This window comes from Geotrypetes seraphini, chromosome 14 (genome assembly GCF_902459505.1).
Source record: "Geotrypetes seraphini chromosome 14, aGeoSer1.1, whole genome shotgun sequence".
NCBI lineage: Eukaryota > Metazoa > Chordata > Amphibia > Gymnophiona > Dermophiidae > Geotrypetes > Geotrypetes seraphini.
The window spans coordinates 56,810,033-56,823,117 of record NC_047097.1 but is presented as its reverse complement, the minus strand read 5'-3'; the positions used below and the strand labels follow the sequence as shown (position 1 = coordinate 56,823,117).

The 13,085-nt window shown below is 42.4% G+C and overlaps 1 protein-coding gene across 8 annotated transcripts in view; it reads right to left on the bottom strand.

The window, feature by feature from the left end:
• Nucleotides 1-13,085, bottom strand: part of LOC117348371 — a 53,764-nt gene that overhangs the window by 20,642 nt on the left and 20,037 nt on the right. For 4 of the 8 annotated variants that reach the window (XR_004536972.1, XM_033920435.1, XM_033920439.1 and 1 more), the window contains one exon: nucleotides 4,023-4,805. Coding sequence is in view for 7 of the 8 variants with exons in the window: in XM_033920435.1 (XP_033776326.1) it covers nucleotides 4,023-4,805 (783 nt within the window). In the remaining variant the exon portion in view is untranslated. Of the gene's footprint in view, nucleotides 1-4,022; nucleotides 4,806-10,672; nucleotides 11,087-13,085 lie in introns of those variants that run through there. The other 4 variants (XM_033920438.1, XM_033920441.1, XM_033920437.1 and 1 more) reach the window with 3 other exon arrangements.

Below are 13,085 nucleotides of genomic sequence, written 5' to 3'. Positions count from 1 at the left end.
TGCTAATGCTTTTCTACGATACAGCTTATCATACAGCCAAAGGGCCAAGTGCAGATATTAGGTGAGGAACAAGATGGGTGGTACAGAGTCCATTGAGATAAACAGATGGAAGGCTAAACTCAGGCAGGTTGTTTATACAATTAAATAAGACATAAGGACCTGATTTAGTTATAGTGTGTATAACAAGCTAGTCCTGGTGTAGAATGAGGGTATAGTCAATCACTCTATGTATTAGGCTTGGGTGAAGAGACAGGCTTTCACCTGCTTCCTGAAGTAGAGGTAGTAAATTCCAGGGCGTGGGGGCTACTCCTGAGAAGGCTCACTGGCAGGTATCACATCGTACAATTTCTTTTGATGAGGGTACAGACAGTGATGTTCTTATAGATGACCTCGGAGGTCTCAAAGGTGTGTAAAGGGTTAGCTTATTCTTTAAGTATTCTGCCCATTTTGTCCAGGGACTTTGAAAATCAAACAAATAGCTTTAAATATAGCCCTGTAAGGTACTGGTAGCCAGTGCAGTTTTTGCAGGAAGAGTGTAATGGGGGGTTACACTGCTTGCAGCCTTCCATCAGTCATGCTGAAGAATTCTGAATTAGCTGCAGCTGATGCAAACTCTTTGGTTAGATTAGTGTTCAGGGCATTACAGTAGTCTAGTCCTGTTAGCATGGCATGATCCAGTGTGCCAAACTAACCTTTATAACCCAGTATAAAAGACAGTCAATAATCACACTATCATCCCACTATCATGCAGAATCAAAATTGATATTAGACTTTCACTCCTCTGGAATCTTCAGACCACCACTGAGTAATATAACATCAGATGGTATCAATCCTCTTTAGTCCCAATGGTTGGTGGTAAGCCACAATTTTTCTTATTTTAATCTTTTTTTCTTTTATATTTTACTCGTTATGATAAGAGTTCTCTCTTTTTAACATCATAGAGTGCCTTATCTATGTCGAGATTATATTTTAACTTTAGTTCTTTATATTTGCAGCACTCTCCCGCCTTGAGAAAGGCTTGCGAAACGCGTCAGCGATAAGGGGATAAGCACTTTAAACAAAAGCTAAGTACCATATGCTTATGAAAAGTAAAATAATGCAACTATGAAGAGAGATGAATTTATTTATGAACTACTTATTAATTAATGAACTACAAAGTAAAATATAAAAGAAAAAAAAGATTAAAATAAGAAAAAGTGTGGCTTACTACCAACCCACTGGGACTAATGAGGATTGATACCATCTGATGTTATATTACTCGGTGGTGGTCTGAAGATCCCAGATGAGTGGAAGCCCAATATCAATTTTGATTCTGGATGATAGTGTGATTATTGATGGACCAGTGTGGTCAGGCTTGTCTTTTCAACATATGGAGAGAGATTTTGTAGCTGCCATAGAAGATGAGACCATTTTTAAAAGGTTGCTTGAGTCAGACTGAGTGATGGGTCTAGCCGTATCCTGATATTCCTGACCTGTGATTTTAGGGGGAGGTCATGCTTCCCAAAAGATATTTTGAAGTCAGGTATTTGTCCTCATGTATTAAGAACCCAAAGAATCTCTGCTTTCCTTGGGTTCAGGCAGAGCTTCTTGTTTGCTCATTCCTGAGTTGCGGTTACATAGAAGCCAGTTTACTCAAAGCTGTGGGTAGGTCTGGTTCAACAGGAGGAGAAGCTGCACAACATCAGCATAGATATAGAAGTTTGTGTCCATTGACTGAAGCAGCTCAGCCAGAGGTTTAATGACCAGTGAAGGGGTCCACTAAGGCCGCTGTTTAGTGCAGCTTAGTAAAAGTGCCCCTAAGCATAAAAATGGGCACCCATCTTTATAGAATACAGAAAACAGCCGCTACGTTTAAGGATCTAGATCAGTGTATCACAAACTGTGTGCCATTACAAGATATCAGGCGTGCCGTGAGATGCTGGGGAGGAGAGGCGCCAGCACCAGCTGGATGCCAACAGGATGGGCTTCTCGTGGCAAGAGGCACATCCTGGCTGCCTACAGGATGGGCCTCTCACCACGAGAGGCCCATCCTGTAGGCAATCAGCCACCGCCAACAACTTCTTTAACTAGAGGTATGGGGGAAGAGAAGGTGGGTGCTCGCATGGAGGGGAGGAATGGGAAGAGGCGGAAAGGAGGAGGAGTGTCAGCACTCCCACCAACATGGTGCTCGGGGCGGATCCCCCACCCCCTCACTACGTCACTGACAGCTATTAATGACCGGGGAGTCAATTCAGAGCGGTTTTCAAAACCATCTATAATGGATTTTAAATACAGATTCCAATGGATTCCACTGTGATTATAGCCGGGCTCCTTGCTGCTTGGCTAGGGTATCATGTTTGAATATCTAACTGGAATCATGGCATCACAGTGCAGAGCTGCCCTTTCTTCAGCAAAGACAGAGCGGCATTTTAAGAAAGGGAACAGCAGATGGGTTAACCATTTTCTATTAATAATACAATTTATTTATATATCATCCAGCTCGTTAAGTTCTAAATAGTTTACAAAAGAACATACAAAATTTAAAACAACATAGTATATAACATTAATTTATATTCCGCCTAAATACCTAGGCGGTTCACAAGCGACATACAATCAGCCTAACCAAACACAACAGTCAATATGCATTGGCCTCCTAAGGAAAACAATATTAAAGACTGTTAAACAAATAAAATCAACTTGAGGTATACATCTGCTTGTGATATGTGTACACCTGAATTCAAATCCACGCCCGACAACCTCAGTGTAGGACTTACTGAAATGGGATAATAGACTGAACGCGTATTACAGGTGTGTCAGCAAACCACAATGCTCAAAGATCCTACATAAATCAAACAGCATGTTTTGATTTGCTCCTTAATTCTATAAAAAGTGCCAAAAATTGTGCATGCAATTTTGGTTGTGTTCCCAAATTGTGCACGCAATGCAACTGAATAACAAGCTAATTAGCGTCGATGACTGGCATTTTGACAAGCAATTATTGGTGTTAATTAGAATTAAGGGTTACGTGTGTAAATTTAGGCGTGGAATCCATGCCTAAGTTTTATGTGCAAGTCAAAAAAAGGGGGCACAGGAATGGGCAGATCAGGGCCATTTCTTTAAATTGCACACTTAATTACAGAATTAGGGCCTCAGCGCCTAAATTTAGGCATTTGCACCACATTTTCGTTGGTGCAAATGGCCACCTCTAAATTTAGTCACGTTTCCCAAGCACAAACGCTATTCTATAAACCGTGCCTAACTTTAAACGCAGCTTATAGAATAGTGCTTTTTTTTGTCACTTTTTTTTTGGGGGGGGTGCTGTATATAGAATTTAGCCCTTGGGAGTGCAGGGTTGAAGCAGCACTTGGAAACAAGAATGCCTTAGAAGGAAAACAAGAATGCTTTAGAAGGGAAAAAGATGGAATATCATTAAAAATCTAGGGGTCCTTTTTACTAAGGCATGCTAGCCGTTGTAGCGCGCTCTAAACGCTAACGCATCCATAGACTATAATGGACACGGTAGCGTTTAGCGCGCCTTAGTAAAAAGGACGCCCTACTTTGGTATATGGTCACTTATGTGCTCCATCTCCCTCCACATGCGTAGTGTCTAAGGAGGAAAATACCAACATTTTAGAGGCAACTGATGGAAACAAGGCTATTAAAATCCAAGTTGAGCCATGGCACACACAAAAATAAAATTCCTTCATAGCTTAAAACCAGAGGAAATCTAACTTACAAAACAGGTACCCTGCTGCTCAAGTTTAATCATATTCATTGCATCAAACCAGAGAAACTAATCAACACATGTAATCAACAGTTTATCTTACCAAGTTTATTTATCGGGATTTATTATACAAACCTGATTCACACGTTGTCTTAATAATTAATCTGCTGAAGGGGAATCTGGAGAACCTCTAAAGAAGCACATGTAGACCACTACATGTCATTCTGAATGGTAGTGATAGCCGTGTCAAGACACCACAGCAAAGAAATGATAATAACGGACCACACTTCACTGCACGCAAGATCTCGCACAAGCTTACCCAGTCTGGGTCTGTGGGCTCAACGGTAACTCGATAGTATGTCACGTTCCCATCTTCCCTCTCCTGAATAATCAGCTTATCCTTTGGAAACCTTTTAATCAGCTGGGTAATCTCTGTCTCCCTCAACCGCTTAGCAACCTCAGGAGTGATCTCAGACAATTTCATCTCCTCTCTCACCACACAAGGTCGAGCAACAGGAAAACGTGGTATCAAAGGCTTTGGTCTCTGGGGATCCCATCTCCTTTCTGAAGGATGAGGACTATTGCTCAGAGGCAGCAATGATTCAGGGTGCCAAAATTTACACCTGGATTCCATGGCACAATAGCCAGACCTAAAGTACCTACATTGCTTTTTAGGTCTAATAGCTTTCACTTGAGTTGCTGGTGGAATCAGAACTCCATTATCGCTTGACTGTGGACATAGTGCACCATTCAACACTTCACTGTTGCCACCAGCGACTGCCTTGGTTTCTGATGTATTGTCTGACGATGCTGTGCAAGGTTCTTCAACACTGTCTTGTCCGAGGCACTGCAGGTCTTTTCTTTCAGCCTTTTCATTATTATTCGGAGATCTCGCTTCAGCAGGTACTAAGCTTTGGTTGTACTGGTGGAGAAATCGGCATCTCCTGCCAAACTGGCAATATCTCCCCTGAGAGAAGAAGCGGCAAAGCCTTATCCCACGGCGGTTATTTTCTGGTCGCTCAGCAGAACTCTGCACAGGAGTTTCATTTTCCTGTGCCACAGGGTCAGAGGGCGAGGACTTCTGAGACTCATCCATATCTACCTAGCAAGAAAAGAAACAGTCAAGAGTTACTATTTAGAGTCAAGTATACTGAAGCTCATCTATAGAAACCAACAGTCTCATTTCCCCCCCTTTTACAAAACCATAGCACGGTTTTTAGTGCCGGCCATGACGGAATCAGCTTCGACACTCATAGAATTCCTATGAGTATCAGAGCTGTTATCGCTGTGGCCGGTGCTATAAACCATGCTACGGTTTTGTAAACGGGGACATTTATTAATAAAGAAATTCCTCCTATTTGAGCTCAGGAAGAATAGTGGAAAGTACCAAGACTTATATAATATCATCAAATACTGGAGTGGAGTAGCTGCCTAGTGGTTAGAGCAGAGCGCTGACAACCAGGGGTCAAATCCCGCTGCTTCTGCCTGTGACATTGGCCAAACCATGTCACCCTCCATTGTGTCTTGGACAGCGAAATACCTAATGCAACTCGCCTTGAGCTGCTACCGATACAAATTAATCCTAAATAAACAGAATAACCTAAGTCAAGATCACAGTGAAACAGCAGTAACAGGATAACCATTTTGAGCTCGGGCTCAGATTTTGGGTTTAGAGCTCTCTCACAGAAGTCTTAATTTTCTCACTAAATGAACTGCTTTAAGAATAGAACGAGGATAATCCAAATGCTGTAGCATTAAAAAATAAAAAAAAACACCACACACACACACACACCACCACCACCACACATGCATATATTCAGTAAAGATTGGCAGCCAGAAAATTTTCATTTCATGTTATTTCTTGTATTATTTCTGGGAATGTTCATTTGTTTTCATTTGGCCAACTTTTTTTTCATCAGAGGAGCAAAGTTGCTGTGAGTGCACTCTTTTGAAAGAAGGTGTGCTATTTACACAGACGGCACTCTATGTATGCATGCACAGAGGTACATGTATGCACAATTTGTGCACGCACAACAGGGACATAGCCAGATGGCTGAGTGAGCATGGGATTCATCCCCTCCAGTCCCATAAACATAAAATATCTGAGCTGGTGGGGATCTCTAAACCCTGCCAGCTGAAGACTTCCTCCTCTTTGGGCAGCCAGAAATCTTCTATCTACAAGGCAGCCAGCAGTACTTGCCTTGAGCTGACATCGATGCTGGTGCCAGCAGCCAGCATATGTTAAGTGCTTGTGCATATGCGAAAACTGATGCCATTTATAGAATTAGGCTGATAATTTCTGTTGAATATGGACCTTATAGCGGTTTACTATTGTTATCAATTTTAAGAGAAACTAATAATCCCAGCATTTGATCATATGCAGACCAGTACAGTACAATGAACAGTGACGTTATCCGTCAGGTGTCAGCATGTAGAAACACTTTACATGTCTTAATATTTATGGTCCAAATACTAATCAGGGACTCAAAAATAAACCTTTATTTTTGGCGCTGCACTGCTGGCTTGCGATCTAATTAACACAGGCGTTTGCTTTATACCATTTTTATTGCGGTTTATCCTAAACCTTATCAACCATGGACCCCTGAAGAAGGTGTGTTCTCCGAAACACGGACCGTGTCGGGACACGCAATGAGAATATACATTCTACTTCCCGACCCATTACACCTATTCCCAAATATTCCCTTTATCATTTTCATGGCCCTTTTACACAATGCAAGTACTACAAGCACTACCAGTAAATATGAGAGTCTGAGATCATATTTCACATGACTTATTACCACTATTTAACATTTCTATAGCGTTGATAGACATATGCAGCACTGTACATCAACCCATTTAAGAGAAGGTCTCTGCTCAGAGGAGCTTACAATCTAAGGGCTCCTTTTACAAAGCTGCAATAGAGGGTTGGCGAGGTAAATGCTCCGATACTCATAAGAATTCTGAGCGTTGCAGCTTTTACCTTGCCAGCCCACAGTATAAACCTCTATCGCAGCTTTGTAAAAGCCAACATAAATTAACAAACAGGATAATTAGGAGCTTAGGGTAGGGTTACCAAATGTCTGGATGCCCTGACTTAGAAGTGAGGTTCCTTCAAGTTCAAGTTCAAGTTCACTTTATTTTTGATGGATCGCCTATTTAAAACATTCTAAGCGATGTACATTTAAAAACAGATTATAAAAGAACATTCAGTCATATTAGTAAAACATTATACAAGTAAAAACCAAAAAACACATATTTGTTAATTAATTAAATTAAATAATACATTAAAAACAAACATGAAAAAGGGAGGAAAGGGGGGAAAAGTTACATATTTTCAATTGGTGAAAAAACATATATTGGGAAAAAAACATAAAGTAGGGATGTAAAATAAAAAAAGGAAAATTATTCATTATTCATAAAAGCCTGACTGTTAAGGGATGTAAAATAAAAAGCAGAAATGTTATTCATTAAAAGCGTCATTAAATAAAAAAGTTTTTAAGAGTTTTTTAAAAGAGATAATATCTCTCTCCTTTCTAATAAAAAGAGGCAGAGTGTTCCAGAGTTGGGGGGCTAAAACAGAGAACATATCATTTCTCCTTGTTCCCACAATTTTGAGTGAAGGGACCAAAAGTAACTCTTGTTGAGATGAGCGAAGTGTTCTATTAGAATGATAGGGGATAATCATTCTAGAAATGAATTGAGGGGTGTTATATATTAGAACCTTAAAGACTAAAAATGCTATTTTAAAAGTTATGCGATGATTAATTGGCAACCAGTGTGATTTAATAAGAAGGGGTGTTACATGGTCATATTTTTTTGCTTTATGTATAAGTTTTATGGCCGTATTTTGGATTATTTGGAGTCTTTTCTTTTCTTTTTGGGAGATATTGTATAGCAAAGAGTTACAATAATCTATTTTGGAAATAATCATGGAATGAACAAGGATATTAACAGATTTTGGTTCTAAGAAGGATGAAATGGATCTTATCAGACGTAATTTATAAAAACAGGATTTAACCGTTTGACTTATATGATCATGAAAAGATAAGTTCGTATCAATTATAACTCCTAATATTTTTATGGATGAGACAGATTCAATTGGATTGTTTTCAAGCAAAAAAGGAGAAATTAGTATGATGTCTTTTTTCCATGGTATGCACAAAACTAAGGAGTGGACAATAGAAAGTACCAAGGGCCTCACAGATTGGGATAATAGAGTTCACTTGATTAAAAGACCCGACATGGGCTGTGTTTCAGCAAAAAACTGCCTGCATCAGGGGTCCAAACTGAAAAATAGGAATACATATAAAGTTTCACAAAACCTTATTAAAATCAAATACATAGCTGAAAATGTTTTTTTGACAAGGTTGATACACAAAACTAACCCATTAGAGAAACTGTCCCAATGATAAAAAAAAGAAAAAAGAAAATCACCATTACAGCATTGATTATAGAGGTTATCGCGCTCAAGTGAATTGCATGGAGACAGGGAAGATCCTCAAGTACCAAGAAATGTACTCCGAGACCAAGAAAAGGTGGCAGAAATATAAAGAAATGCCATCAATTTAGGTGCCAAAGGCTTGATCAAAATGAACTTCTAAATGCATCTGGATAAGTTGCCTAGATGTCGTCTTATGAACTCCAGAAAGAAGCTCTGTCACCATGTTAGTATTATGGCAGGCATTAGCAGTAAATTTGAGACTGAGATCATAGCCACATACCCTGGCTTAGGAGTGAAGTTCATTCAACCACCTGAAGAACCTGTCCCCGCCCCGGAAAATGGTCATTTATGCTTATTTATTTTAGATATTTATATACCACCTATCAAAGTTATCTAAGCGGTTTAAGATCAGGTACTCAAGCATTTTCCCTATCTATCTAACATACCTGAGACAATGAAGGATTGTGTGACTTGCCCAGGGTCACAAGGAGCAGCGTAGGATTTGAACCCAGAACCTCAAGGTGCCCAGGCTGGGCCACTCCTTCCTTACATGTGTTTACATACATGTGAATAGCTAAAACCCTAGCATTTACATACATACACACCACCTTAGGTGCCTCCTTATATACTCCTACATGCACAATGCAAGGTTTTGTTTTTAAAAGAAACTCGTTGGAAAAGGTCAGGTTCAGCAAGGCTGTCATGATGGCTGCAGATTGCTGCCATTCAAAAACGCTCCAGAGCAGTGACTTGGCAGAAAGCATCCTAGCATGGCACTCAGCATAATTTGTATTGACTATTTGGGTAATAAGAGGCCTGTACAGGTTGCTGACAAGCAACAAGGCTGTAACAGACACACGTCCTTGGCTCTCCTTAAGCAGTTACTGAAACTAATATTTACATGCAAGATTAAACAAATAACAGAAGGGGTGCTGACATGGGTCTAGGTGTTAAATATTATTGGAAACACAGTAATGCCTTTTCCTAAATCACAATGCACTATGATTTACTATCTCGTTAAACTAAAGTTCTCTGAAATATTGGGGGGCATTCAATCTACACTGGGCCAGCAGTCTCAAACTCAAACCCTTTGCAGGGCCACATTTTGGATTTGTAGGTACTTGGAGGGCCACAGGAAAAAACCCCCAGTTAATGTCTTATTAAAGAAAGGTGCAGAGAGCAGGGAGAAGCTTTGGCTTAGCAGCAACACCGCTTGCTGCAGGACTCAAGAGTTGTTATCTTTGATTTTTTTTGTGGTATATTTTAGACCTTATCATGGACCCCTGACGAAGGTTTGTCCGAAACACGGACCGTGTCGGGTCCCTTGATTGGTAAAAGGGTTTTATTTTTTGCATTTTAATTTTGGTACAATAAATTTGCCTGCATCTTCTACACAGTCTGCAGTTTTGTTTGTTTTTCGTGGTTGGTGTTTTTTCTGCAGATTAGGTTGGACCTTCTCCTTGTTTTTGTTGCTCTGTTATTAAAGAAATCACAATTTAGCATGTGGTAAAACTCTATATAGTTTAAAAATCTTTCCTTAATTACTTCTGATAATTTCAGCTATACACAGCTGAAAGCAGAACAACATGCAGAAAGTGAAGTTTACATAGTTTCTGCATGTTTCAGCTTTCAGCTGTGTATAGCTGAAATTATCAGAAGCAATTAAGGAAAGATTTATAAACTATATAGAGTTTTACCACATGCTAAATTGTGATTTAGATTCTAATCTAAAGTATCAATTGCAAGAGATGGGATTTTGGTGTAGTCCTCTATGCTTTTTTGTAGAGGGGAGAATCAATATCCCACTTGTGCCTTAAGTGTCCGGTGGTCGCGTTCATAACCACCTTCAGCTCTCACCTCCTCCAACACCGGGCACAACCGCCATCTTACATCAAGCAGTCACCGCCAGGAGAGGTGCCGAATTTCACGACAGTTTGCGAGATGACGTACACATGCGGCCCGCCAGGTACTACTTTGAGGGCCTCGGTATAATACCATTGTTCTGGAACGTGGCCCGCCTCGCTGCTGTAACCTCACCCGAGCGCTTTCCTATGTCTGTATGCGAATGTCCTCTCCACTCCACCTCACAACCGCGTACAGACGCAGGAAAGCGCTTGCGCGGGGTTACAGCAGCGAGGCGGGCAACGTTCCAGAACAATGGCAACATACCGAGGGCTTCAAAATAGTACCTGGCGGGACGCATGTGGCCCCCCCCCCCCCCCCGGGCCACGAGTTTGAAACCACTGGTGTACGGGGTGATTTGGACGGTTTATTATGCTCTTTAAGGTCTTTATAATAAAAAATAAATAAATTTTTAAAAAAAACTTTTCCCATTCTCTTCCTCTCAGGAACCATCACACATGGACAATTTTGTGGATGTGTGGAAGGGGGGGGGTTCTCAGTCTATAAAACCTGAGATTAAAAAAAATAAATAAATAAATAGTAATACTGAAAGATGCCAGAGAAAGCGCGCGCAGGGGGAACAGTCAGAAGCGAACGTTACTCTCCCCCCCCCCCCGGGTTCTGACCTGCTGCCGCCAGTTTTCCCGCCGCCCAGGCCGCGCCAGTCAAACGGAGGCCAGCTAGGCCGCCGCCGCCGCTTTTCTCTGTGCCTCGCTCTCGTCTCTTCCTGTTGGGAGCTGCTCCTCCCTCTCCAGCGCCAGCCAGGTCTAGGCAAAGGTCTTGGGGGGGGGGGGGTCCTCGGGGTTGGGCGTCTTCCTCACCACCCTTCCAGATTAAGTGTAATCGGTCCGGCACCACCTCGTGAAAATTTAAAGGGTAACGGGGACGCTCCGTTGAGCACCAGCCCAGCTTGAACAGCCAAGCGACGTTTTAATCCCTCTTTGGTTGAGGTTTCCTTTATTCTAACAACTGATTTATTTAAGCAATGGACTGAAATCAGGCAGCAGCTGAAATGAAGAAGTTTAAGGCACACAAAAGAATAAGAGAAAAATTGGATAATAATTTAAAAATTTGTTAATAAGTTAAAGATTAGAGAATGACACGGTGACAAAATTCATCACCGTCCCCGTGGATAACCGCGGGAAATAATCTCGTCATTTTCTAGTGTCTATTTCAACCTCGGTCCTTCTACACCAGCATTCTTCAGAGCAAAGCTTGCGGGTCAGTGGTTGTGCCCAATTATACTCTGATTCTTCCCTCTCTCCTTAAAGAATGACATGAAGATGGTTTCCCGCGGTTATCCGCGGGGACGGGAACGGTGATGAATTTTGTCACCTTGTCATTCTCTATTAAAGATAAAATAAGGGGTTTTGACTGGTGATAGCTCCCAAACGGCTAGGCTGCTAAGACAAGTTCTAATTTCAGACAGCTGGGAGCACTTGAAGTCTTTTCACTTAAAAAAAAAGTGCATAACTGGACATCATACTTAAAAAAAGGGGTCCCTTGACTAATTTTATTAATAATTGACTGGTTTCTTAATTCATTATTTATTTATTTATTTATTTTTGTGGCTTCCAGAATCTATTGTTTAGTTTTGATTGTGCTGCTCTTTGTCGCCTTTAAGAAGCTGCTAGCCAACTGCCTTAAGGCCTTAGGGCTAGATTCGTTAAGCAAACCGATCGTGTACCAATCGGTTTGTGACTCGATCCACTAACCTCTGTCCCAATCATCCTCCAATCTGCGGATGCAAATGAGGGGGAACGGCATTCAAATGTAGGCAGGCAGTGATTCACTAAACAAAATGAGGGACACTTTTGACCTGTCACCCTGCCGCTGGCCTCGCTGTAAAACAGCCTAAAGTATGCACGAGCGTGCGCCTAGGTATCATTAGCTTCCCAGGCATGCCGGGGCTGCATGTACGCTGCTGTTCTCGCTGGTCCAGTGCACCATCGCCTGGTTGTGCGACGCATCCCCCCGTAGCACGAACGAGGTGCTGAGCAGTGCGAGCCGCTCCCTGGCAGCAGCCGCTGCTCTTCCGAAGTGCCCCGGGGAGACAGGCAGCTGGCAGGGCCCGAGCAGGAGCAAGGGCAGGGTCCTCGCGGGGGGAAGGCGGCGGGGGGCCCCCTCCAGCACCATGATCACCGGCAGGCGAGGAGCGGAGTGACAGGATCTGGGCTCAGGACGCCACTGGGGAAGGGGCGGCGGTGCCACCAGCTGGTGGCGATCCAACAGGACACCCAAGCGGAGGGGAAGGGGCTTTTTGCTCGCCAGGTCCCGACCAGGCATCGCCTGAAAGGCACTTTAGATTCTTTTCCTCCTCTAGAATGCACGCAAATACCGCTGCTGTTGCTGCACAGGAAAGTTGGGAGAGGGGGGAGGGAAATGCTGCTGCACAGGGAAGTGGGATAGGGGCAGGGAGAGAGACAGATAGACAAAGGACAGAAAGAAAGACAGGGGCAGGTAGAAAGACAGAAAGAAAGGACAGACAGATATAAATTCTAGCACCCGTTAATGTAACGGGCTTAAAGACTAGTTCTTACATAATAGTATATTTGTTTTTGGGTTATTGGAGATCATGGTTTTTCCCAAACACAGTATATAACTAGAAAATAAAATCTTTTTTTCTATTGTAACCCCAGGGTTCTAGACCACTGTTCTTCAACCGCCGGTCCGCAGAGTGCCGGCGAGATTGACCCGGTTAAATTTCCTGTCGGACATCTCTTCTCCTTTCCCTTCCAGGGCTAGCATTAGGATCACCTGCGGTACTGCTACAACGGATAGCAAAAAGAAATACAGAAGCCGCGGGACTTTTCATCTTGCCTGCATCGCTATAGGCTCTGCCGATCCTGATCCCGCCCCCCTCTGAAGTGACTTCCTGTTTTTGAGGGGCAGGATTGAGACCGGCAGAGCTTATAGCGAATAGCAATGCAGGCAAGAGGAAAGGTCCCGTGGCTTCTGTCTTCGTTCTAGCCGTCTGATTTAGCGGGACCACAATTGAAGGCAGGGCTGATAGCAATCAAGTTCGGGAGAGACATCCCT